Consider the following 26110-nt stretch of genomic DNA (forward strand, 5'->3'; position numbering starts at 1 on the left):
AAAAGACTGATGGATCTGACTACTTAAAAATCAAAACTTTCTCTATAGCAAGACTTAATATATTTAGAAGACAAATGTCAGGCTGGTAAACAAATGTGCAACGCACAGGTCATTTGATTACCATTCTTAAAAAAATTTTGTTTATTTAACCTACTGTTATGAATTAATAAGAAAAAGGCAATATCCCAATATAAAAATAGATCCGGTATATGAAGAAATACAGATGCCACTGATCACATGAAAAGATGCTTGATTTTAATAATTAAAAAACTAACTTTTGGGCCAGGCGCGGTGGCTCACACCTGTAATCCCAGCACTCTGGGAGGCCAAGGTGGGCGGATCACAAGGTCAAGAGTTCAAGACCAGCCTGGCCAACATGGTGAAACCCCATCTCTACTAAAAATACAAAAATTAGCTGGGCATGGTGGCATGTGCCTGTAATCCCAGCTACTTGGGGGGCTGAGGCAAGAGAATTGCTTGAACCTGGGAGGCGGAGGTTGCAGTGAGCCAAAATCATGCCATTGCACTCCAGCCTGGGTGACAGAGTAAGACTCTGTCTCAAAAAAAAAAAAAAAAGAAAAAAATTTTTTTTGCATACTAGACTGATAAAAAATTAACAAGTCTGATAATGCACTGAGTTGGTAAGGATGTGGCAAAAAAGGCACATTTTAGAAATATTGACTTGGCACCTACTAATCTATGTCAAGAACTAAGGCTAAGCATTAGGATATTCAGTGAACAAGCAACATTGTTCCCTGCACTCAAGGGACTAACATACTCTGTTAGTGAAGGGAATACTGTAGAACCTTTCTGGAGGTTCTGATGATGTGTTGATGTGTTGATTTTAATTAGAAAGGAATAAACTGACCGTGTGTTAGAATACAAAATTCTACATAAATACTTTAAAAAGAATTCTACACTTTTTTTTTTTTGAGACGGAGTCTCACTCTGTCCCTCAGGCTGGAGTGCAGTGGTGCGACCTCGGCTCACTGCAAGCTCTGCCTCCCGGGTTCACACCATTCTTGTCCCTCAGCCTCCCCAGTAGCTGGGACTACAGGTGCCCACCACCACGCCCAGCTATTGTTTTGGATTTTTAGTAGAGACGGGGTTTCTTGATCTCCTGACCTCATGATCCGCCTGCCTCGTCCTCCCAAAGTGCTGGATTACAGGCGTAAGCCACCATGCCCGGCCTATAATTCTACAAATTTTAAAGCTTTTTTCCATCTCAACAAATACCCTCTGTTGCCTAAGTGGTAAGCTAATGTCTGGCTTCTGTGACATCATGATTGACAACGGGCATACCCTCTGACTAGCAATTCCTCTGGTGGAAATATAATAAACTAGGCAGATAAGAACAATTGTACGTGTCCTGGGATTGGAGCACGGTGGAGAAAAGCTAAGGCCTACAAACAATTTAAGTGTTTAAACATCTTCTAGTACATGTGCATGATGGAATATTATATAGTCCCTAAAAATACAAGCATGTATTGCCATGGAAAAATGTCCTATTATAAAAGAACACGATTACATTTACCTGAAAAACTACATATACGTATATTTTTCACATTTTTTTATATATTCATAAAAAGTCTGCCAAGAGAAACCACAAATTTAATAGTGGTTAGCTCTGATGAGTAGCACGGAGAAAGCATTGTTTTATACTTTTTATTATTTGAAAAAAACATTTTATGAACATGCATGCACGTGTTTTATAATTTTAAAAGCTACTGTCGCCAGGTGTGGTGGCTCACGCTTGTAATCCCAGCTCTTTGGCAGGCCAAGGCAGGAGGATCACGAGGCCAGGAGTTTGAGACCAGCCTGATCAACATGGTGAAACCCCGTCTCTACTAAAAATACAAAAATTAGCCAGGTGTGGTGGTGTGTGTCTGTAATCCCAACTACTTAGGAGGCTGAGGCAGGAGAATCGCTTGAACCTGGGAGGTGGAGGTTGCAGTGAGCCAAGATCGCACCACTGTACTCCAGGCTGGGTGACAAAGCGAGACTCCGTCTTATAAATAAATAAATAAATAAATAAATAAATAAATAAATAAATAGGTTACTATCATTCTGAAAGACAGAGAGAATGAATCAGCCATAGCTACTAAAACAAGTTGAAGATCTAGAAATGATTGTCTCATAAGTAGTAAAAATGAAATTTGCTTTAAAAGTAGTTAAAAGGACTCCATTAGAATTCCAATAGCTGCAATACCCAGAAATAAAAGCCACATGTTTAGACAAAACTTACTTTCATCAAATCAACTAAGTTCAGCAGCAGAAATATATATATATATTTTGACTCAAAAAGACACCTTTAAATAGATTATAAAGATTCAGTCAACCAAAATTTCAGCCAGGCTGAGAGAAGTAAATAAAGTCTAAACAGTTTTTCCTAAGTGCGTGGCCTAAGTTCATAGCTCCTTGGCAATAGGAGCTTGACACTGTCCAGAAGCTGATTCCTGGGACTCAGTGTATTAAAAACAACAATTTTTAAAGTTGCCTGGATTTTGGTTCTGGCAATTCCCTCAATTAACTAAATGAGATCAATCACCTAGGGAAGTGGCTAAGAAACAGAACTAAAAACTTATGCCAGATGTTGGCTCAGGCACAAGATTTTGGCTCAAATATTATTTCAATTTATTGAGTAATATTTTTGTTTTCCACTAGAATTGTCTAGACACCATAGATTTTTTTTCCACTCATAATTCTTTAGGGGGTTCCAGTTACAATTAATCACCTTCAATATGTCCAATTAAAATGAAAAAAAATCCAGTTACATAATTGTGGTTAGTTTACATGATGCTTATATAAATTTTTTTCCATGGCATAGACTTTCTGAAAAAAACTTTCTTTGCTTGAATTAGCTTTAGGAAAAACCGTCTTCACCCAAGCCTACATCACATCCTCCTACAAGAACCAAATTGGTAACTTACTATAGGAAAGAATACATCTTTTTTGTGGGTTTATAAATGTCTTAAAGTAGAAGCAATGGTATAGACCATATATACAGGGTCCAACTTCACAGGACAAGCTAACCTATAACCTAAAATAAAAGTTTCTGGTTTGTTTTGAGACAGGATTCTTGCTCTATCATTCAGCCTGGAGAGCAGTGGCACTATCAGAGTTCACCGCGGCCTCAAACTCCTGGCTCAAGTTATCCTCCTGCCTCAGCTTTCCAATGAGCTGGAACAACTGGTGTGCACCACCATGCCCAGCTATTTTTTTTTAATTTTTATTTTTTTGTAGGTAGGGGGGTCTCACTATATTGCCCGGGCTGGTCTCAAACTCTTGAGCTGAAGCCATCCTCCCACCTTGCCAAAGCACTGGGATTACAGGCATAAGCCACCACACCCAGCATAAGTAAGTTAAAATGACCTAGATTGTGGTGGTGTATGTGTTTGCTGAAGTCCCAATTATACCTTAATAAAATGATGGAAAAATGTAACATGGGCGAGTTCATATTAATTAGTAAGATGCTAATTATAGATTATACCATCCTCTGCTTTTCCTCTTCTGTCACCTCAACTGGCTCTTAAAAAAAAATACAGGTAGTTCATCTTCTTGTCTAAAAAACATCCCTTCAGCTACTGTTCCTTTTAAGTCAGTCTCCTGCATCATCACAATCTTTCCCTCTCTGCCAGATCATTCACATCAGTACATAAACATGCATAATTTCTTCCACCTCAAAAACAAAAAACAAACCAACTTTTCTTGACCATCCACAGTCCTCCAGTTACCAACTAATTTGTTGCCCTCTACAGCAAAACTACTCACAAAATCTGCCAGCATTTGCTGTTTCCACTCTTCCATATCTGTTTCTTTTGAACCCTCTCTTCCCAATTTTCCCCCACAATTCCACTGAAATTCTTGGCCTTCAATTTATTTTAACCTTCCATGTACTCTGACACTTTTTTTTTTTTTTGAGACGGAGTCTCGCTCTGTCGCCCGGGCTGGAGTGCAGTGGCCGGATCTCAGCTCACTGCAAGCTCCGCCTCCCGGGTTTACGCCATTCTCCTGCCTCAGCCTCCCGAGTAGCTGGGACTACAGGCACCCGCCACCTCACCCGGCTAGTTTTTTGTATTTTTTAGTAGAGATGGGGTTTCACCATGTTAGCCAGGATGGTCTCGATCTTCTGACCTCGTGATCCGCCCGTCTCGGCCTCCCAAAGCGCTGGGATTACAGGCTTAAGCCACCGCGGCCCGGCCATACTCTGACACTTTTTAAAATCACACTTTAGAAACACTTTCTTTAGAAACACTTTCTCCACTTGACATCCAAGTCACCATTTTCTCCTGGTTCTCCTCCCAATCTACTGGCCGCTCCTTCTCAGCCTTAGTTGCTGGCTCCTTTCTCTCTAAACATTTGGGAGCCCCTTAGCTCGGTCCTCCAACCTCTCGGCTGTGAGCCCTTCCTCATGAGATGATCCCATCTTAGTCTCCTGGCTTTAAATATGCTGATGACTCTGGTGCATATTTCTCCGGATTAAATTTATCCCTCCAACTTTGGATTTACATATCCACTATCTTCTCATTATCTCCATTTGATGTGTCATATGTATCTCATATGACACATCATATCCAAACTTAACATATCCAAAATCTAACTCTGGACTGCCCCCACCCCACCCAGAAACCTCCTTCTTCATCTCAGTAAATGAAAACTCTTCAACTGCTCAGACTGAAAAGATTACCGTTGAGACCTTGATTTCTCTGATATCCCACGCTCAATTCATTCATAAATCCTGCAAGCTGGATCTTTAAAATACAGCTTGAATACAACCACTTCTCACCTTCTCCTCTGCTATCACTCTGGTCCAGGACAACATCTTGGCTTGAATTACTGCAATAGCTTCCAGATGCAGCTCCATGCTGCTGCCCACCCTACCCCACAACTCTATTTCCATGCTCTCTAATACAGTAGTCACTAGACACAGGTGGCTACTTGAGCACTTGAAATGTGGTCAGACCTGGATTTTAAGTTTATTTAATTTTAATTAACATATTTAAAAACTAAAGCAAATGAAGTATTTTCCCATTAAACACAACTTTATCATTTTGATAGGGCTATATTTCACTTCAATTGTTGAAAATTTAGCATCTAAACTGAGATGTGCTCTAGTTATAAAATACACATCAGATTTTGAAGACTTAGCACGAAAAACTATAAAACATCTGACTAATGTTTATATTGATATGTTGGCTGATAATGTTTTTAACTTTTTAATTTTATTTTCTCTCTAAGGAGAGATGGAGTCTTGCTCTGTCACCCAGGCTGGAGTGTAGTGGTGCGATCTCAGCTCATTGCAACCTCCATCTCCTGGGTTTGAGCAATTCTCCTGCCTCAGTCTCCCGAGTAGCTGGGATTACAGGGGCCCGCCACCACGCCCAGCTAGTTTTTACAGAGACAGAGTTTTTGCTATGTTGGCCAGGCTGGTCTCGAACTCCTGACCTCGTGATCCACCCACCTTGGCCTCCTAAAGTGCTGGGATTACAGGCGTGAGCCACCAAGCCCGGCAACATTTTTTTTTTTTTTTTTTTTTTTTTTTTTAAAGACAGTCTCACTCTGTCAGCCAAGCTAAAGTGCAGTGGTGCGATCTCAGCTCACTACAACTTCCACTTCCTGGGTTCAAGGAATTCTCCTGCCTCAGCCTCCTGAGTAGCTGGGACTACAGGTGCCCGCCATCACGCTTGGCTTTTTTTTTTTTTTTTTTTTTTGAGACGGAGTCTTGCTCTGTCACCCAGGCTGGAGTGCAGTGGCGCGATCTGGGCTCACTGCAAGCTCCACCTCCCGGGTTCACGCCATTCTCCTCTCTCAGCCTCCCGAGTAGCTGGGACTACAGGTGCCCGCCACCATGCCCGGCTAATTTTTTGTATTTTTAATAGAGACGGGGTTTCACTGTGTTAGCCAGGATGATCTCAATCTCCTGACCTCCTGATCCGCCCGCCTCAGTCTCCCAAAGTGCTGGGATTACAGGCATGGCGACCGCACCCGGCACTGTTTTGTATTTTTAGTAGAGATGGGGTTTTGCAATGTTGGCCAGGCTGGTCTCGAACTCCTGACCTCAAGTGATCCACCTGCCTTGGCGTCCCTAAGTGCTGGGATTACAGGCATGAGCCACCACACCTGGCCGGATGGTAAGTTTTAGTAAATGTCTGTATAATGTTTTAATAATGTTTGGGTTCAATAAAATCCATCATTAAAATACATTTCACCTGTCTCTTCATACTATTAAAATGTTGCTACTAGAAAATTTGCAATTACATAAGTGAATTACATTATACTAGTAAACCCAACTGGTTTATCCTTCACACAGCACTCAGAGTGATCCCACTACATGGAGGAGTCCTCTTCAAAACTCTCCAACTGGCATCACATCTCAGTTAGCTTGAGTCCTTAATGAGGGTTTACAAAGCCCTGTATCATCTGCAGTCCTCTTTCTGACCTTGTCACCTGTCAGTCTCTCCCTACTTCATTTCTCTACATTCACACTGATCTCTTTGCTGTTCTTCAACCCATGCCAACCAAATTTCTACTTCATGGCCTTTGTCCTTCAAGTCTCCTCTGCCTGGAATCCTCCCCCAGATATCCTACGTGTCTTATTCCCGTTTCCTTCAAGTCTGCTCAGTCGACACGGCGGCAGAGATATCTACCACCCTGTATCAGCACTTCCTAATTTACTATACTTTATTTTTCCACCATAGTACTTACCTCTATATGACACATTACATATTGATATTTACTTATGTAATTACTCAGTGTCTTGTCACTCTCAGAATGTTAAGTTCTACAACAATAGGGGCTTTGCCATCTCATTCGTTGCTCCAGCTAGGTGTCTCCAGCACCTAGCATAAGCAGAGCTTGATAAATATTTGTTGGATGAATAAATTGATAAGTACATGAATGTCTACATGCAAGCATATATACAAATTCATAAAACTACAGTATACAGTGAAAACTGAGTCTCCTGCCATCCCGAATCACCACCAAAATATTCCCTTCCTTAGTGACAGCTGTGGTGCCAGTTTGTCGATAAGCTTCCAAAAATATCCTAGGCATATACAAACACATATGCAAAAATATCTTTTTTTTTTTTTTTTTTTGAGACGGAGTCTCGCTCTGTCACCTAGGCTGGAGTGCAATGGCATGATCTTGGCTCACTGCAACCTCTGCCTGCCAGGTTCAAGCGATTCTCCTGTCTCAACTCAGCCTCCTGAGTAGCTGGGATCACAGGACATGCCACCATGCCTGGTTAATTTTTGTATTTTTAGTAGAGACGGGGTTTCACCATGTTGGTCAGGCTGGTTTTGAACTCCTGACCTCGTGATCCACCCACTTTGGCCTCCCAAAGTGCTGGCATGACGGGCGTGAGTCACCGCGCCCAGTCAAAAAAAAATCCTTTTTTTCTATCAGTCTGAGTGTTGCTTTTACATCTATCTCAGATGTCTTTCCATATCTGTAGATGTAGTGTTGCCTCAATATTTATTTATTTATTTATTTATTTATTTATTTATTTATTTATTTATTATTTATTTATTTATGAGATGGAGTCCCACTCTTGTCATCCAGGCTGGAGTGCAGTGGCGCGATCTCGGCTCACTGCAACCTCCACCTCCTGGGTTCAAGTGATTCTCCCGCCTCAGCCTCCTGAAGAGCTGGGATTACAGGCACCCATCACCACGCTTGGCTAATTTTTGTACTTTTAGTAGAGACAGGGATCTCACCATGCTGGCCAGGCTGGTCTCGAACTCATGACGTCAGATGATCCACCTGCCTTGGCCTCCCAAAGTGCTAGGATTACAGGCATAAGCCACCATGCCCAGCCTCAATGTTTATTTTATTAGCTACATAGTATTCTCTTTTATGGCTCTAACAGTCTATTTATTGAGCTCCTAAGTAATGGAAAAGCTTTTAGTATTACATATACTACTGCAATGACTATACATATGTCTTTACCCACATTACTTGTATCAATTGTGCGTTTCTCCCTTTAGAAATGCAAGAAGTGTCCATTTACATATATCCTCATTAATCTAGTTTTTTATTTTATTATTTTTTAAGAGATGGGGTTTCCTTCTGTCACCCAGACTAGAGTGTAGTGGAACAATCAAAGCTCACTACAGCCTCAAACTCCACGGTTCAAGCCATCCTCCCTCTCAGTCTCCTGAGTATGCCACCACGTCTAGCTAATTTTTAAACTTTTTTGTAGAGACAGGGTCTCACCATGTTGCCCAGGCTATTCTTGAACTCCTGGGGTCAAGCAATCCTCCAACCTCAGCCTCCCAAAGTGGGACTATAGGTGTGAGCCACCACGCCCAGGCAACGTGTTTTTAAATTTTATTTTCTTTGACAACTTTTACATTTAAAATTAAGTATAGTAACTCATTTTGGTCTTATTTTGGTTTTAATATATTGTTATGAGTACAGATGAGCATCTTTTGTTTAAAAGTTATGTAAATGTTCCTTTTTTTGCTAGAATGTCTTTAAATATTGAAGGAATACGTTTATTCTATTATACTTGCTGCAAATATTTCCCCCAATGGAACAGTGTTTGCTTTCATATATTATTCTTTGCACATTTTTAAGAATGTAGTCAATTTTGTGATTTTTAAATGACTTTTGTGTCAAACTTTAAAAGGCCTGTGTGTGTTTAAATATAAAAATGAAGGAAGTGAGGCTAATTGCCAGGGTTTTCCTAAATTTACCTTTGCTCCCTGGAAGTGCACTTTATACATGCACTTTAAACATGCTGTGTTTTACTTATTATACAAGTTTTATATCTCCAGTTGGATATGCTGTTCTTACAAATTAATTATCAGCAGTTAGAATGTATACTAAGATTATATTAAACACCCCCCCGTTTTCTTATACAATTTTAAAGCCTTCATTTTAAATTATAAATCCTTGATCCACCTGGAATTTATCTGATATAAGTGACAGATCCAAAGTTTTCCCTCCCAGTTAGCCACTTTTTTTTTTTTTTTTTTTTTTTTTTGAGACGGAGTCTCGCTCTGTCGCCCAGGCTGGAGTGCAGTGGCCGCATCTCAGCTCACTGCAAGCTCCGCCTCCCAGGTTCACCACTTTTAATGAATAATCCACTCACTTTCCTCCATGCTGATATGAAATGCAACCTTGAGTTTACTTATTTGGGTCAATTTATTGATTTTCTATTCTGCTCCACTGATCTGCCTCTTCATATGCCAGTTCCCCATGGTTTTGTTTCATTCATGATTAACAGTTTCACAAAAGAATAAGCTGAGTTCGAAAAAGAAAGTAGTGTCAGAGCATTTCCTTCCTTCCTGTACTACCTTTTAACTATTTGTTAATAACTACTGTAAAAGACTATCAATTAGCTTCAACTACAGTACTGAAGAGGTCAAGTCACAGGTCAATTCTAGAACAGGCAATTTGTTTTGCAAAGAGAAATGATTTCACAACCTTAAGACTGTATTTCTAATTTTAGCCAGCCATCTAGAAAGCAATATATGTAACTGAAAACAAAGTAGACTAGGGAGAAAGGATATGGATGACTCAGGGGATATCTATCACCTGTATTTCAAAAATAACTCTTGGGCCAGGGACGGTGGCTCATGTCTGTAATCCCAGCACTTTGGGAGGCCAAGGTGGGAGGATCACGAGGTCAGGAGTTCGAGACCAGCCTGGCCAACATGGTGAAACCCCGTCTCTACTAAAAATACAAAAAATTAGCCAGCAGTGGTGGTGTGCGCCTGTAATCCCAGCTGCTCAGGTGGCTGAGGTAGGAGAATTGCTTGAACTCGGGAGGGGGAGGTGGAGGTTGCAGTGAGCCAAGACGGTGCCACTGCACTCCAGCCTGGGCGACAGAGCAAGACTCCATCTCGGGGGGGCGGGCGTGGGGTGGAGGGGAAGAAAGAAAGAAGAAGAAAATAACTCAGGCTCTGTAGGTCAACATCTATGTAAATGAAATAAAAACAAAGACAAACTTTGCAGTTACTCTGACTTCCTTCATTTTTATGTTTAAATATACTCATATGCCTTTTTCTTTAAAAAAAAAAAAAAAAAAAGTTTTCAGGCCAGGTGTGATGGCTCATGCCTATAGTCCCAGCACTTTGGGAGGCTGAGGCAGGAGGATTGCTTGAGTCCAGGAATTCAAGACCAGCCTGGGCAACATAGTAAGGCCTCGTCTCTACAAAAAAATAAAATTACCCAGGTATAGTGGCACACACTTATGGTCCCAGCTACATGGGAGGTTGAGGCAAGAAGATCTCCTGAGCCCAGGAAGTCGAGGCTGCAGTGAGCTATGTTCATGCCACTGTACTCCTATCTAGGTGACAAAGCAAGACCCTGTCTCCAAAAAAAAAAAAAAAAAGTTTTCACTTTATTTACTAACTAGTATTACCTATCTGCACATGCATATTACACCACTGTTATGTTTTATTTTGATGCATTTGTACTGAACCATGTTCGCCAAAGTTACTAAGATTAAATCCAAAGGTAATTACCATTACAAAACTTTTTAACTGAATGACCTCAACATCACTATAATTGGGATGGGTGACAAAGAGAAGACAAAAAAGTTCATAATATCTCCAAAGTATAATAGTTAAAGTGTCCTCTGGAACCTTCCTCTCTCTATTTGGTTCTAAAAGGAGATCAGGTATTCCATTGTGCAAAGATAAGGACACAAGATCTGACACGCACATTCCTACATATCACATACATGGAAGGAAAAGTGTGAAAGTTTCTGCAGCTGTCAGAACACAGAAAACTTTCGGGATTCACCCAAATGGATCACCTAACCAGAATCTTTCCAAAGGATCCTTGAAATGACCATCATAAGAAGTGTATTTATAGCTCTATGGTCATATTTCTAAATGAATAATTTTTTTTTTTTTTTTTTTTTTTTTTTGAGACGGAGTCTCGCTGTCACCCAGGCTGGAGTGCTGTGGCGTTAGGTCACTGCAAGCTCTGCCTCCCGGGTTCACGCCATTCTCCTGCCTCGGCCCCCTGAGTAGCTGGGACTACAGGCACCCACCACCACGCCTGGCCAATTTTTTGTATTTTTAGTAGAGATGGGGTTTCATCGTGTTAGCCAGGATGGTCTCGATCTCCTGACCTCGTGATCCGCCCGCCTTGGCCTCCCAAAGTGCTGGGATTACAGGCGTGAGCCACCGCACCCGGCCCCAATAAATCTTTTATATCAGTGTTTCCTACATACTTTCCCTAGAAGATCAAACCTGTTCTCTTGGCTTTGTTGAACATTTTCACTTAGAGGGCGCTTTTTAAAACAATTAGCTAGCTCCTTCCTTTTCTTGTATATAGAACCATAAATGCCCTAAATTCTTAAATTTTTCTCCATCTTACCACATGTCAAGATTTAAACACTATCTCTTCATTGCTTAAGCAAACTCCTCAATTCAAGCTCTGGTATATTGTAATTGGTTTCATTTAGTTCATCAAACCTAAAAGATCTGAGAAATCACTAGGGTCACTTGCAGGGCCCTTCTCCTTCAATAATTTTTTAAGTGTTTACCCAAAAACATTTGTCTCATCTATAGGTTTGATACTGCTGGTTTTTCATTGGTTTCTTTATCTTTAGTTAAAACATGTACTTTTGAAATCTTTTTTCTGTTAGCATTTTCAGTCAAGGAAACTTTTTAATTGTTCAATTTCTCATTTTTCTTCCACCTGCTCAACTAAAATTTCCTAGTTTTGAAATGTATCTTCTGATTAATAATTGAGGAATTTTACCATATGTCCTCAAACAACTTGATCTTCCCAACCCTTCCTGGTAGTTCTTCCCAAATATAAGTGATCACAAGATTCACTCCTGAGCTCCACTGGACACCTAAAGATTCAAAAACTAGATGGAGAATTTGTATTTTTAACAAGTGCCTCAGATGATTCTTACGGTCTGGTAAGACTCTTTGTTCAAATTAAGGAAATAATGAAATGCAAGTGGATTCTAGTACACTGAACTTATCTCTATTCTCATTTTAAAAAGAGAGGAGTCTGAGTGACCCTTATTTCTTCCGTTTCTTGTTCTTAAGTGTTATATTTTTTCACTGTTTAGCCCATTTTCAATCACTACTGTTAGTGCCATCACGACAGCCAATACACCCACCAGATGGCACAGACATTGTTTACAGGCCTAGCAAAAGAGAAACAGCAGAAAGCAGCACATCTTATCTCATACCAACAGCCACTGAATGGCTAGAGTTGATCAAGGCAGCTGAGTGCAACCACAAAGATCAAAATTTATGAGTACTCAAATATCCAAGAGTACTTAATTGGAAATAATTCTCATGAAGAAGCTCACAGTCCCTCTGAGAGGGTAGCCAGACAGGGGTAAGAGAGAAATCCTTTTAAATTTACAGTTAAGTGAGAATTTTTCTAATATTTATAAGAGGCGACCATGACTGCAGACAGACTTTGAATTAAAAAGCTGGGTTCCTGGGCCGGGCACGGGTGGCTCACATCTGTAATCCCAGCACTTTGGGAGGCCAAGGCAGGCGGATTATGAGGTCAGGAGTTTGAGATTAGCCTGGCAAACATGGTGAAACCCTGTCTCTAGTAAAAATACAAAAATCAGCCGGGCATGGTAGCATGCGCCTGTAGTCCCAGCTACTTGGGAGGCTGAGGCAGGAGAATCACTTGAACCTGGGAGGCGAAGGTTGCAGTGAGCCAAGATCGCGCCACTGCACTCCAGTCTGGCGACAAAGTGAGATTCCATCCCTGCCCCCCCGCCCCCCAAAAAAAAGACAGAAAAAAAGGTTGGGTTTTTAAAATAAGTTTTTTTAATTTATTATAGATGGAGTCTTGCTCTGTCACCTGGGCTGAAGTGCAGTGGTGTGATCTCAGCTCACTGCAACCTCCGCCTCCTGGGTTCAAGCGATTCTCCTGCCTCAGTCTCCTGAGTAGCTGGGATTACAGGTGTGTGCCACCACACTTGGCTTTTTTTTTTTTTTTTTTTTTTTTGTATTTTTGGTAGAGATGGGGTTTCGCCATGTTGTTCAGGCTGGTCTCGAACTCCTGACCTCAAGTGATCCACCTGCCTCAGCCTCCCAAAGTGCTGGGATTACAGGCGTGAACAACCACGCCCGGCTGGGGGTTTCTTAAAATAAATGTAAAACTTTAGGATACAAATTCAAAGGGCCCAAGCACCACCCATGAATTAAGAGTTCCAAAGCAGTTCTTCTCCTTAGCAAATAAAAAAGGGGATCGTTGCTTTATAATACCATGCACTAAGTAGCTCATTCAAAACTGCAGTAACTTACTGATATTATAATTTCAACAATATATTCTACTTGAGGGCTATTACTGAAGCTACATTTAAATCACATTATGAAATGCAAGAAATCTTAAAGTTAGACATCAATGTCAACAAAATCTCTTTGTATTAAAAATTTATCCATTAAAGATTTTTAAATTTTTTTTGGAGACAGGGTCTCGCTCTGTTGCCTAGGCTGGAGCACAGTGGCATGATCTCCACTCACTGCAGCCTTGACCTGGGCTCAAGGTTTCCTCCCACCTCATCCTCCCGAGTAGCTGGGACCACACGTGTGTGCCACCATGCCCAGTTAATTTTTGTATTTTTTGTAGAGACAGGATTTTGTCATGTGCCCAGGGTGGTCTTGAACTCCTGCGTTAAAGTGATCTACCTACCTCGGCCTCTCCAAGTGCTGGGATTACAGGCATGTGCCACCATGCCCAGCCCATTAAAAGATTTTTCTTTTTTTTTTTTTTTTTTTTTTTGAGACGGAGTCTTGCTCTGCCACCCAGGCTGGAGTGCAGTGGCCGGATCTCAGCTCACTGCAAGCTCCGCCTCCCGGGTTTACGCCATTCTCCTGCCTCAGCCTCCCGAGTAGCTGGGACTACAGGTGCCCGCCTCGTCGCCCGGCTAGTTTTTTGTATTTTTAAGTAGAGACAGGGTTTCACCGTATTAGCCAGGATGGTCTCGATCTCCTGACCTCGTGATCCGCCCGTCTCGGCCTCCCAAAGTGCTGGGATTACAGGCTTGAGCCACCGCGCCCGGCCAAGATTTTTCAAAACTTTTATAAATAAGTTCTACTGTGTCTACCTGGCACATAGAAAATGCTCACTTAGTGGTCTGTTCATTTTTATGTCAGAGAAATTGCCAAGAGTTGCCAAATTTTCACCACCAGTGAGCAAAGTGGAAAACCAAAGTCCCTGGTTAACAGCCTCCAGCTTTAGAGTTATCATGTAAACAAACATTCATTTGAAAATTGGTTTCTTGAAACTTGGTAGAAAGAAACAACATAATTACACGACAGGTTCCTGGATCAGTTCACAAAACATAGTTAATTCATAATATACTCAAAGCACTGTACTCATACTGGTCTACCTGCTCCTAAACAATGTAAAACGTTTTCTCTTCAGAGAAATATAGGCATCAGGCACATCTCCCCTCTTACTCCACTCCAGAGATGAGAAAATTTCAAAGTGGCTGTTACTCCTAGTTGCATATGTATGTGTAAGGCAGAAAAAAAAGGCTAAATCATTGATTCTCTGGGTATTCTGAATGGGGTTACAATAAACAGGTAAGGTTCAGGTTCCTCTAAGACCTCAGTTTTGTGCTAAAGAGTTCATACAAAAAGCAAGAACCACAGGTACTTCACTCTTGAAGTCTCCTTTCAGTATATATTTTAAAGATTTAATTTAAGGCCGGGTGCGATTGCTCATGCCTCTAATCCCAGCACTTTGGGAGGCATATGCAGGCAGATCACCTGATGTCAGGAGTTCGAGACCAGCCTGGCCAACATGGTGAAACCAAGTCTCTACTAAAAATACAAAAATTAGCCAGGCGTGGTGGCGGGCCCTGTAATCTCAGTTACGTGGGAGGCTGAGGCAGGAGAATTGCTCGAACCCGGGAAGCAGAGGTTGCAGCGAGCTGAGATTGTACCACTGCACTCCAGCCCTGGCGACAACAGCGAGACTCTGTCTTAAAAGAAAAAAAAAAAAAAAAAAGACTTAACTTTAAATTGATTATGAGTGGAAGTCTTTATTAGAAATTAAAGACAAATAAGGAATTACCTCTAGATGGCAGATGAATTAGAAAAGTTTTTTTTGGTTGTTTTTCCCTTCAGACACTCCCCACCAATTTCTAGGTAACAAACTTGAATGGTTTGGTTTCTCATATATAGAGTATAAATCTACAATACAATAGAAAATTATACTCTCTATGTTCTATACTCTATATATGCTAAAACTAATGCGCTCTTCTCAACCATAATTTGAACACACATTCAATAATTCCAAGATAATTTACACATACAGAGGCAGTGGGAATTCATCTTAAAATCATTCAATTGATTTTGTTCTTCATTTCTCAATTTGAAGGGCTAGGAGTCCAAACTACTTCCTTGTTGCTGTTGTTGATACTGTTTTCCTTGTTAAGTAACTTATTGTCATGTCTACATTTATAATTGTAAGTGACACACATTTTTTATAATCACAATCTATGATGCTATCACAGTTACGAATTACATGTGGAGTGACCAACTTTTTTTTAAGGCTATTTCATCAAAATTTCTATTCTTTGATCAGAATTGTAAAAAAATGTTATTTAGGCAAACCTATAGTTTGTAAATCCATTTTAAAGTCCATGTAAATTGTTTTACTTATTTTAGAGAGAAAAAACTCAACCACTACGTGTTGCTATTCCTTAAGATAAGCAAAATGTACACAGAGAAATTTTAGAATCTGAATCTTAATTGAAATAATGATTCAATAAACTTCAAAGGCCGGGCGTGGTGGTGCATGCATGTAATCCCAGCTACTCGGGAGGCTGAGGAAGGAGAATCGCTTGAACCCGGGCGGCAGAGGTTGCAGTGAGCCGAGATCGCACCGTTGCACTCCAGCCTGGGCAACAAGAGCGAAACTCCATTTCAAAAAAAGAAAAAAGAAAAGAACAAACTTCAAAATCTGTAAATTTGGTTATCATTATTTGAAAAACAGAAAATCTGGCCGGGTGCGGTGGCTCACGCCTGTAATCCCAGCACTTTGGGAGGCCCAGGTGGGCGGATCACGAGGTCAGGAGATGGAGACCATCCTGGCTAACATGATGAAACCCCGTCTCCACTGAAAATACAAAAAATTAGCCGGGCGAGATGGCGGACGCCTGTAGTCCCTTAGTCCCTGCTACTCGGGAGGCTGAGGCAGGAAAATGGCGTGAACCCGGGAGGCGGAGCTTGCAGTGAGCGGAGATGGCGCCACTGCACTCTCCGTCTCAAAAAAAAAAGAAAAACCTTCAGGTAAGTCCACAGATCATAGCTAAGAGCAAGAGGAATTTTTAATAATCTCTTTGAATGTTGATATCTTTTCCAGTCTTCTCTCTCCTTAGGCCAATTATTTAGAAAACTGTACAATAGTTAATCCGTATGCAAATTTTAAACTATAGCTCAAAAAATTTATTGGCTACTGTAAATTACTATTAATTTCTCAGTGTAGGGTATGACAAATATTCAATAAGTGCCTCATATGTGAAAGAGCTGGTGTTCAGCACTGATTTTTCAAGCGCAAACTTAAGAAATGAATAAAGTTGTAATGTGTATACATGCACATTATACAACAGCATGGGACTTCTTTGTGTTACTTGTAAAAAGAAAGGTTTTCACTTTCCTCATTATGAATTCCAAAAATTTAAAAACCGTTTTTCAAAATTTTGACTGCTTTCATTATACGCATAATGCTTCCACACTCTTCATTCCTACTGTTTCCAGCAGATAAACATTCTCCTCTTTCGATTAGCAACCAATCCAAGCTTATTATCTTTCTTTTTTGAGGCAAACTGCAACATATCATTTCAATTAAACCCAAAATATTACTCCCGTATTTCTTATTCAAAGGTCTTAGGAATAAGCTTCATGCTTCTCACAGAAGATAAAATGATCTATCAACATATGTAACTGATGTTTCACATTTTATTTTTATTTTGAGATTTTTGTCCCTATTGTCTAGTGATAAACTTTTGCAACTAAGTGTTTCCTCTATATTTTAGATGGCTTAGGCTTTAAAAAAAAGTCTAATGATTTAATTATAAATTTTTCCTTAAGTGAAATTCACTAAAATTAATTTTCTCACATTTTCATTAATTATACAGGAAATATTTAAAGTTTTTTTAAAAATGCCTCTTTAAAGGGTATGTTATTCATTTTGTTACTCTATGACTTTCAATTCCTGAATATAAAATAATAAATTTTAAATGACTAAATTTTATTTATTCACTGATTAAGTCAGATTTATGACCTCCTCTCCCCATTCCAACTACTCTGAGTTTTGAATGAAACAACCTCAATTGTAACAGAAGAAACATCTGTTGCTTTTTTTCTTCACCAGGGCTTTCCTAACTGAAAGAAGAAAGGCTCTCTGCCTGACCTCCTCTCTCCCTCTCCCACTCCTGCTCCCCACCCACACTAAGTTCCTTAAAACTTTTTTTAAGTAAATGCATTATTTAAAATTTTACTGTATCTATTAAAAACATCATAGTTTAGAAACATTCACTTCCTTACTGAACTTCAAAGAATGACTAAATGCTATTATACATCAAAAAATAAGACGTGTCTAACAGAATATATGTTGTAACTAAAATGCAAACTTCAAGGGTATAATTGAACTGATCAATTCAATCAAGTTGTCACATATTCCGGGCTCATTAAGAATTGTTTAGGGGTAAGATTTTCTTCAGTATCTAGATTCATATAGCATCTTGTATGCTATATTTTCTTTGCCAGTCCAAGGCTAACATAATGGCAGTCACTACCCCAAGAGGCAGACACCAAATGGTGCCACCCACACTCTCACACTGTGCCTCATAATAAACCATAAAGCAGTGGAATGCACCGGCCCCTTTATGAGCAAACAATGCCTAAGCTTCATTAGAATACAGCTGACATTTTCAAAGCACAAATACTTTTAAGAAAAATGTACTAGGGAAAAAAAGGAATGAAACAGCTATAAAAGCTGAAATATTTTTCAAGTGTCAGGTTGATTTCCAAGGCTCCTTGGGAAGTATATTTTGCTGTTGGCAATTTAAAAGTTTTCATAAGTGGAAAAAATGTTTAGTTAAAGGCAAAGCTTATTTTATTAACTACTGGGGAAAAAATGAAAGTCAAAACTATCCTTTGAATTGCTTTCACAAGTAATAGTCATGAAGTACCTTTAAAATTACTGATTTCCTCAACTGCTGCTTTAGTTCCTGAATTAAGAAAATTGAGCTCCAGAATTATTTTCACATTTTAATTAATTTATATAAGTAACTGAGTAATAAACTAACTCTTCCCCTCCCCCCCGCCCCCGCCTGCCCCAACCCCCATACATAACCCTGTAGTTTTTCTGTCTGCAACAACCAAGGACGTCTTGAAATCAGCGTGCTCCTGGCTATTTACCAATTTAATATTGCTGCTGTTTAAAGAATATAAAATAAGCGCTGTAAAAACTCACCCAGCAGTAAGAAACAAACTGATCTCTCTTACCTGGTCTAAGGAAGCATGCCTCTCACTGCAGTACCAACAACACTCTACAGTCTTTGTTACCATTCAGTGGAAACTTGAGACTGTGTCAGACGTAAGCAATCGAGCTCAGAAAAGCTCAATTTAAAATACTTCTCAGTAAAACTAAAAAGATGCTCAAGAAAACTGTTTAGTTAACTGGCTTTCAAAAGACATATGAATACTGTCTACAACAAAGACATCTCAAAAGAAATTGAAAGTGCAGGTCTTAGATGAAGTGGCTTTTCTATGTAGAACCTTGCTTTCTTATTAAATTAAAAGGATATTTTTATTTTTAAAAAATGCTTAAAGTACACACTTGATTTTAGGCAAAAGGCTGAGAAGTGATAAAAATGCTTAAAGTAAAAGGGGTGAAATAACTACAAGTTAACATTTTTCTAAATATCACTTGCATTTTAACTAACTTAAAAAATAAGATTAAACTTACTCGTGAAACCTGCATAATTTGAATTATACATATCAGAGTATCTGCTGGCTCCAGAGCAGTCACAAAGCAGGAGACTTAATGCATCTTGAAAGCAGAGCAAAAGCAGCACAAGTTTCAGGGGGGAAAAAGGAGGAGAAACTCTTGAAACACTGGTCGGGGCTTTCTGAACCTGTAATAACTGTCCAGCTCTTGTGGGAAGAAAAAAAATGTCCCAGTCCTGCCCCCTGAGATAGGAGGCTATGCTTCAATGCCAAAATGAATGACAGGCCCATTTCTGATATCAACAAAGAGCAGCTTAGTTGTGCTTTTTTTTTTTTTTTTTTTTCACTTTCCCACACAGAAGTTCTAAAATTTCCAGGTTAGTCCCTTTATAGCTAGGGTTAAGTACATTTCTCCATTTTCTCAAGAGGGAACCCAATTATGTTGTCCTGGTTTTTTTTAAATCGACTAATTAAATATACATACCTAATCATCTTACTTAGTTTTCCTAGGCAGGAAGCTGAACAAAAGATGACCTCTTAAGTTCCTTTCCAAATCTATTATTTTCTATATCAGATAACCATATGACTGTCAGAATTAATAAGCTTTTCCAGCATCCTGATGTATGGCACAAGTAGAAACAAAGAGCAAGGTAACATTAAAAACAAAGCAACTGAGATAAAATTTTCAACTAGCAAGAGGTAAAGATGATTTACCAAGGTACATGTCTTTGATTACACAAATTCAAAACAAACACTTGAATCAACAACATATATTTGCTGAATACTTATTATGAGCCGAGCACTATTTTGGGCCCTGGAGATACAGTAGTGAATGCAACAGACAAAAGCCAAACAAAAAATCCCTGTCTTTAGTGAGCTTAGTTTATTTCAGTTCACTCTAAGTATAACTCTCCTAGATGACTAAGGTACTTTTCCTTCGTTGATTAGTTATCACTTATTCTGAAATATTCCCCTTGGAAAGTATGTCTTGACAACAGCTCCAGGAGACGCTGCAAAGTATTTGGTGCTCTGTTCAGTGTTGTATCACCAGTGTCTAAAACAGCGTCTGTTAGACACTCAAATATATATTGAATCAAATAGATCAGACAGTTTTTCTGATTCAAAATTTTCCTTTGCCAACACATATTATACTTACACACATACAGAGATATGACAACAATAATACAATACAGGGTGTAAATTAAATTGGGTTGTAAACACATGTTAGTATAAACAAAACTGAAAATACAACCTATATGGCCCTCTATCTTTCCAGATTTTACAGTAAAATCTGTTTTGACTATAGGATGTGAGGTCAGTGCAATATCTGAGTAAATAAATTAGATAAAATTCTATAAACTAAGTTTTTGTGGACAGTCAGATTTCAGAGGAGTTTTGAAAGAAAAAAGAAACTTGGAAATTACACAGAATCTGATCAGTTTGGTGTATTAAAATCTTACATGTTTATATTCATTTATATTTCCACATTTGGAAACAATTTTAAACTCCTCATCCTGCTTCACACCATTCTTGATCATCTTACCAGATGACCCTTCTTACAGAGAAAATAAGTGTACACCTCTAACTTGTCAGATCAGCTGGAAGTGCTCACCTACGTCACCCAAGACCAGAATACTCAGGGGCTAGATATGGTCACATTTACTCTAACATAGTCTTAAAACAAAAGGAAATTAAACATTCAAGTACTCAAGTATATTTCCCCTATCTCCAAATAGAAGAGCATCCCCCTGCCCTCCCATTGTCCAGAGCTAGATGATGTTAAAATATTACAAGTTAAAATATAAACTATCTAGTGTATGTTTTAACAATAAACCTAACAACAATCCAAGGTCAGAAAGATGTGATAACTGAGGTCAAGTGACAAATAAAATAAGGTGGGACCAAAGTAGGATTCTACTATTCTTGCAGGATGAATTCTCCTTTTCCCATTCCTTCCTTCAATAAATACTGAGCACCTATTATGTATCAGGCACTGAGCTAGGCAACCTATTACCTACTGTCTACTCCACAGATCTGAACTTCAGCCTATCTATTTCTCCAAGTTTCCCTCTCCATGCTTGCCTTCCTTTCTAAAGCCTTTTCTCTGGTCTCAAATTATTTACTCATACTACACCCTTCAGTCTGCTCTGATGCCTTTCTTGGCAGGTAGCATAATCACTACCTTTTATGTTCTTCTGCAAGTGTATGACACTGTGGGGAAAGTAATAAGACTTCCCACTCAGATGATAAAAATGCAGATTATATAGGTCGTGTCAAACAATTTCTCCTTAAACTTATATAGAAAATCCATTTAAGCATCATTAATTACAACTATTGATTATCTGGAAGACACCAAAGGTAGCTAGACATTCTCCTAGGTTTATAAACTGATTTATTTGGACTGGAGTTTGCAACATTTATTGGCAATCTGCCCAAATATTAAGCCCATTTAACAGACACATGTATGATTCTATAGGCAGAAATGACACTGTGATAGTGTAATCATAGGTATATCTAGCAGGCATTGGCCAAATAAAAACTATCTATCAGATCTATATAATGAAGTAGTAGAAATTAGCTATGTTACATCTATATTCATATTTTCAAGTAAAATATCGAATCTTCCTGACAAGCACTACAACTAAAGTAAAAACTTTCTGCTGTCACTTGCATGGTTAGGTGTCAATTTCTTAAAAACATTGCATAGTAAATATTTCATATTTCATGTTTGCCTGCTGCTCTTCCTCTTTCCACTATTTTTCTTTCTCTCTTTTTTTTCTTCAGAGAGAGAGCGTTTTGTTCTGTCACCCAGGCTGGAGTTGATATGCAGTGGTGTGATCACAGCTCACTGTAGCCTCAATCTCCTGGGCTCAGGTGATCCCTCCCACTTCAGCCTCCCAAGTAGCTGGGACCACAAGTGTGCACCACCATGCCCGGCTAATTTTTGTATTTTTTGTAGAGACAGGGTTTCGCTATGTTGCCCAGGCTGAACTCCTGGGCTCAAATGATCCTCCTGCCTCCCTCCAAAGTGCTGGGATTACGGGTGTGAGCTACCATGCTTAGCTCTACTTTTTCAATATGCACATTTTTCTGAGTTCTGTGCTTGATGCTCTTTTCTTCAAGATCTACACTCCCACTCTAGAGGATGTTACCTATTTTCCATAGCTTTATCACCTCTACATAGATGACCACAGAAATTTATACTTCTAGCCCTGGCTTTTTCTGTTCTGCTGTAAATTCTTATTTAGATGCCTATTGGACATCTCTGTTTATATATCCCATAATCTCAACTCAGCCTCTGCAGTATTGAACTTCCTGTCTACCTTCCCAAACCCACTCATCCTCCTAGGTTCCTCACCCTTGTCAAAGGCATTAATATCAAGAACAAAAAGTGATTTTCTTCTTCCCTCATCCTCACAACCCAAATGCCCACATTGTTTCCAATTTTTTTTTTCTAACATATATCATTCTCCTAGTTTAAAAACAAAATGAGAAATATAACTTCTGATGTCTACAGCTATACCATCCAAAATGGTAGCCTTAGCCACATGTGGCCATTTAAATTTAAAGTGATTAAAATTAAATAAAATCAGCCAGGCACAGTGGCTCATGGTTGTAATCCCAGCACTTTGGGAGGCTGAGGCGGGTAGATCACCTGAGGTCAGGAGTTCAAGACTGGCCTGGCCAACATGGTGAAACCCCATCTCTACTAAAAATACAAAGATTAGCTGGGCATGGCCCCTGTAGTCCCAGTCACTTGAGAGGCTGAGGCAGAAGAATCACTTGAACCCAGGAGGCGGAGGTTGCAATGAGTCAAGATTACACCGCTGCACTCCAGCCTGGGCGACTGAGCGAGACTCTGTCTTATAAAAATAGATAAATAAAATTAAATTTAAAATTTGATTTCTCAGTCATGCTAGCCACATGTTAAGTGCTCTATGGAGCGGCATGTGGCTAACAGCTACCATATTGAACACGGTAGATACAGAACATTTCCATCACTGAAGAAAGTTCTATTAAACATCTCTGATCTAGAAATCAATGGCAAACCACTTAAATTAGTAATCCAAATTTTTCTCAATATAGCCCCAGCCCCAATTTACCTGTGTTAACATTATCTTCTACCAAACCTCTATGCATGCTTTATCACAGCTTAGTGGGGCCCACAGAATTAAGTTGAAGGGTTCACAAAGATAAGAGAGGCCTACACAAGCTATGTGGAGAGGGACCTATAGGAGGGAAAGAAAGCAAAGATTCTAGAGAGGACAGAAATAGTTCACTAAAGACCTCACAAGTTAGGAAGGAACAAAATTTTGGAGATAATACCTTTAGCCTTAGAGAAGAAATATGGTATAGTGGAGAAAGCATGAGCATTAGAGTCAGAATACTTCATTCAAATTCAAGTATTTGTTTAGTTATAAGGGACGGAATCGAACTCAAACTAGTTTAAGGTGAAAGGAATTAGTTGGCTCAACCAGCTCACAGAATCCCAAAGGGTGAGATAACTGAACCAGGAGGGTCCACTTTGCAAAAGGGTCTTTTGTAGGCAGCAAGGGCTTTAGCTTTCAAACTTACTTCCTTCTTCAGAAACTTTAATATTTCTCTTTCTACTGAGTTCATCTTAACATTTCAAATGCAGAGATTGTTCCCTTCTAACTGCTAACCAAACTAAAAACATCCTACTTCTCATCTCTCTTTAACCACCAAAATTTTTTAGTGTGGTATCTATAGCCACTATCTCAGCTTTTGTACCAACTATTAATTATTAAATCTTCAAAAATGCACGAAGTACCTCTGACGTAACCACTGTGTTAGGCACTAGAGATACAAAAACAAACAAGGCATAGTCCTTATCCTCAAAAAACAAAACAAAACAAAAAACAAAAATCCAATTTGGCTTCCATCCAACTGCTCAAATGAACTGTGTTATCTAAAGTAGACAATGAGCTCTGCCTTGAAAAATCTAATAATGTGTGCTTATGCTCCACAGGCTTGCTGTATTCTGGCCTTGCTGATCTTGCAAATCCCATCTTCTTAATACTATTACAACTGTCTTCTCTTGGCTTTTTTTTTTTTTTTTTTTTGAGACGGAGTCTCGCTCTGCCACCCAGGCTGGAGTGCAGTGGTGTGATCTCAGCTCACTGCAAGCTCCGCCTTCCAGGTTCACACCATTCTCCTGTATCAGCCTCCCAAGCAGCTGCTGGGACTACAGGCACCCACGACCATGCCTGGCTAATTTTTGTACCTTTAGTAGTGACAGGGTTTTGCCGTGTTAACCATGATGGTCTCGATCCCCTGACCTTGTGATCAGCCCACCTCGGCCTCCCAAAGTGCTGGGATTACAGGCATGAGCAACCACGCCCAGCCTTCTCTTGGCTTTTATAAAGACTATATTCCTTCTCTGTTTCCACCCCGACACTTGTGAAGTGGTTCCTTTATTTTTTCTTATTACTTGTATTCTAAATGGCTCAACCACAGCCATCTCTTTTGCTGTACTGTTGTTTCAGAAGGTGACTGACTGAATTACCATTAGGAGTGAAAGGGGCACACTATAAATAATTAGAAGCTGTTTGGGAAAAGTGGAACATATGGATTGCTGTTTAAAAACTTTCAATAGTTCCTGTCTCCAAATCTTTAAGCATGCCATACAAAAACCTACTTTGAACTAATTGCCTTTATGGATTAAATTTCTATCTTTTTATGGCTGTCTCAAGGTCTATCTTCACTCAGTACTCAGAGTACACTGAGACAATAGTACGTCTAATGAAGAGTCTCATTTGACTCTCTCCCCCATCTAACAGCAACCTCATTACATCTCCTTGGTCAAAAGAGCCCACAAACCACTCATAAGCCTCACTGAGAGAGATGAGAAAATGGAGGCTTACTAATATCAAATAACTTGCATAAATGCTAGCAAGTGGTAACACTGAGATTCTAATTGATATGGTTTGGGTGTGTCCCCACTCAAATCTCATCTTGAATTCCCATGTCTTGTGGGAGGGACCTGGTGGGAGGTAACTGAATCATGGGGGCAGGTCTTTCCGGTGCTGTTCTTGTGATAGTCTCACGAGATCTGCTGGTTACTATAAGGGGGAGTTTTCCTGCACAAGCACTCCTCTCTTTGCCTGCTGCCATACACATAAGACATGACTTGTTATTCCTTGCCTTCCCGCATAATTGTGAGGCTTCAGCCACATGGAACTGTAAGTCCAATTAAACCTCTTTCTTTTGTAAATTGCCAGGTCTAGGGAATGTATTTATCAGCAGTGTGAAAATGGACTAATATACTAATCAAGTTCTTGACTTCTCAAAGTCCACATACTTGGTTACTATTGGTATTAATTACAGATATGAATTCAATGAGATTTTAATCAAAAAGCTTACTAAAGCCTAATATTGTTCTCCATGGCATATACTAGCCCATTTGTGCCAAATAAACTATTCTGGATGGGAAAAAAATAAAGATCACTGCTGTCCTCTATATAAAAACTTTTGATGGTTCCTCATTAAATAGATAATACAAGGTCCTTAATGGATAACTGTTTTAGGATAACTGTTTCTCTAGGCTCATCTCCCACGATTCCAGCTGCATGACTTATTTACCATTCCCTGAACGGTCTATGACCTTACTGCTAAGGTCAAAATTTTCTTCACCTGGTAAATTAGTGCTTATCCTCCAAAACCCATAGAAAATGTCACCTCCTTGGTTAAGATAGTCACAATTACCTGAATAGACCTGGTCCTATGTTGAGTTCCCACAGTATTGATGATGTACATTTATTATAACATTTATCACAGCCCTTTGTAATTTGCATGTCTGTCACTTCCTGTAGTCTGTGAGTTCCTCCACAGCCAGTTTTTGGCTCTCCAGCCCTCCTATTCCATCTCTGTACCCTCCTCATCTAGAAGACTACATAGTAGACAGCATGCACTCAATAAATATCTGTTAAACAGATAAATAAATGAAAAGCGACATTCACTTGATCAAATACCTTCAGTAGCTTCCCATCTGTTAAAAGAACTCCCCTGAATACAAAAGATATTCCAACTACCTTGGCTTTCTTTCCAGGCTCTTTATGATTAGACCTAGATGAAATTTTGTAACTAGTAACATTCTGTTTATAATTACCAGCAACTACCTCCATTAGTCACCTACGATTCTCTATAATGTTTTCCTAAACATGCTAACATATTCCTGC

General features: G+C 39.5%; 1 protein-coding gene across 10 annotated transcripts in view; it reads right to left on the reverse strand.

Annotated features, from left to right (window-relative positions):
* The window catches only part of TFDP2 (transcription factor Dp-2), a 201366-nt gene that overhangs the window by 58887 nt on the left and 116369 nt on the right, over positions 1 to 26110 (reverse strand). For 2 of the 10 annotated variants that reach the window (XM_030934839.1, XM_030934832.1), the window contains exon 1: positions 18931 to 19070. The exons of 3 other annotated variants lie outside the window; for them this stretch is intronic. In XM_030934839.1, coding sequence (XP_030790699.1) covers positions 18931 to 18961 — 31 coding nt within the window. In that variant the 5' untranslated portion in view covers positions 18962 to 19070. Of the gene's footprint in view, positions 1 to 18467; positions 18568 to 18930; positions 19071 to 26110 lie in introns of those variants that run through there. 5 more of the 10 variants (XM_030934846.1, XM_030934844.1, XM_030934841.1 and 2 more) reach the window with 4 other exon arrangements.

Source organism: Rhinopithecus roxellana, chromosome 1 (genome assembly GCF_007565055.1).
Source record: "Rhinopithecus roxellana isolate Shanxi Qingling chromosome 1, ASM756505v1, whole genome shotgun sequence".
Lineage (NCBI taxonomy): Eukaryota > Metazoa > Chordata > Mammalia > Primates > Cercopithecidae > Rhinopithecus > Rhinopithecus roxellana.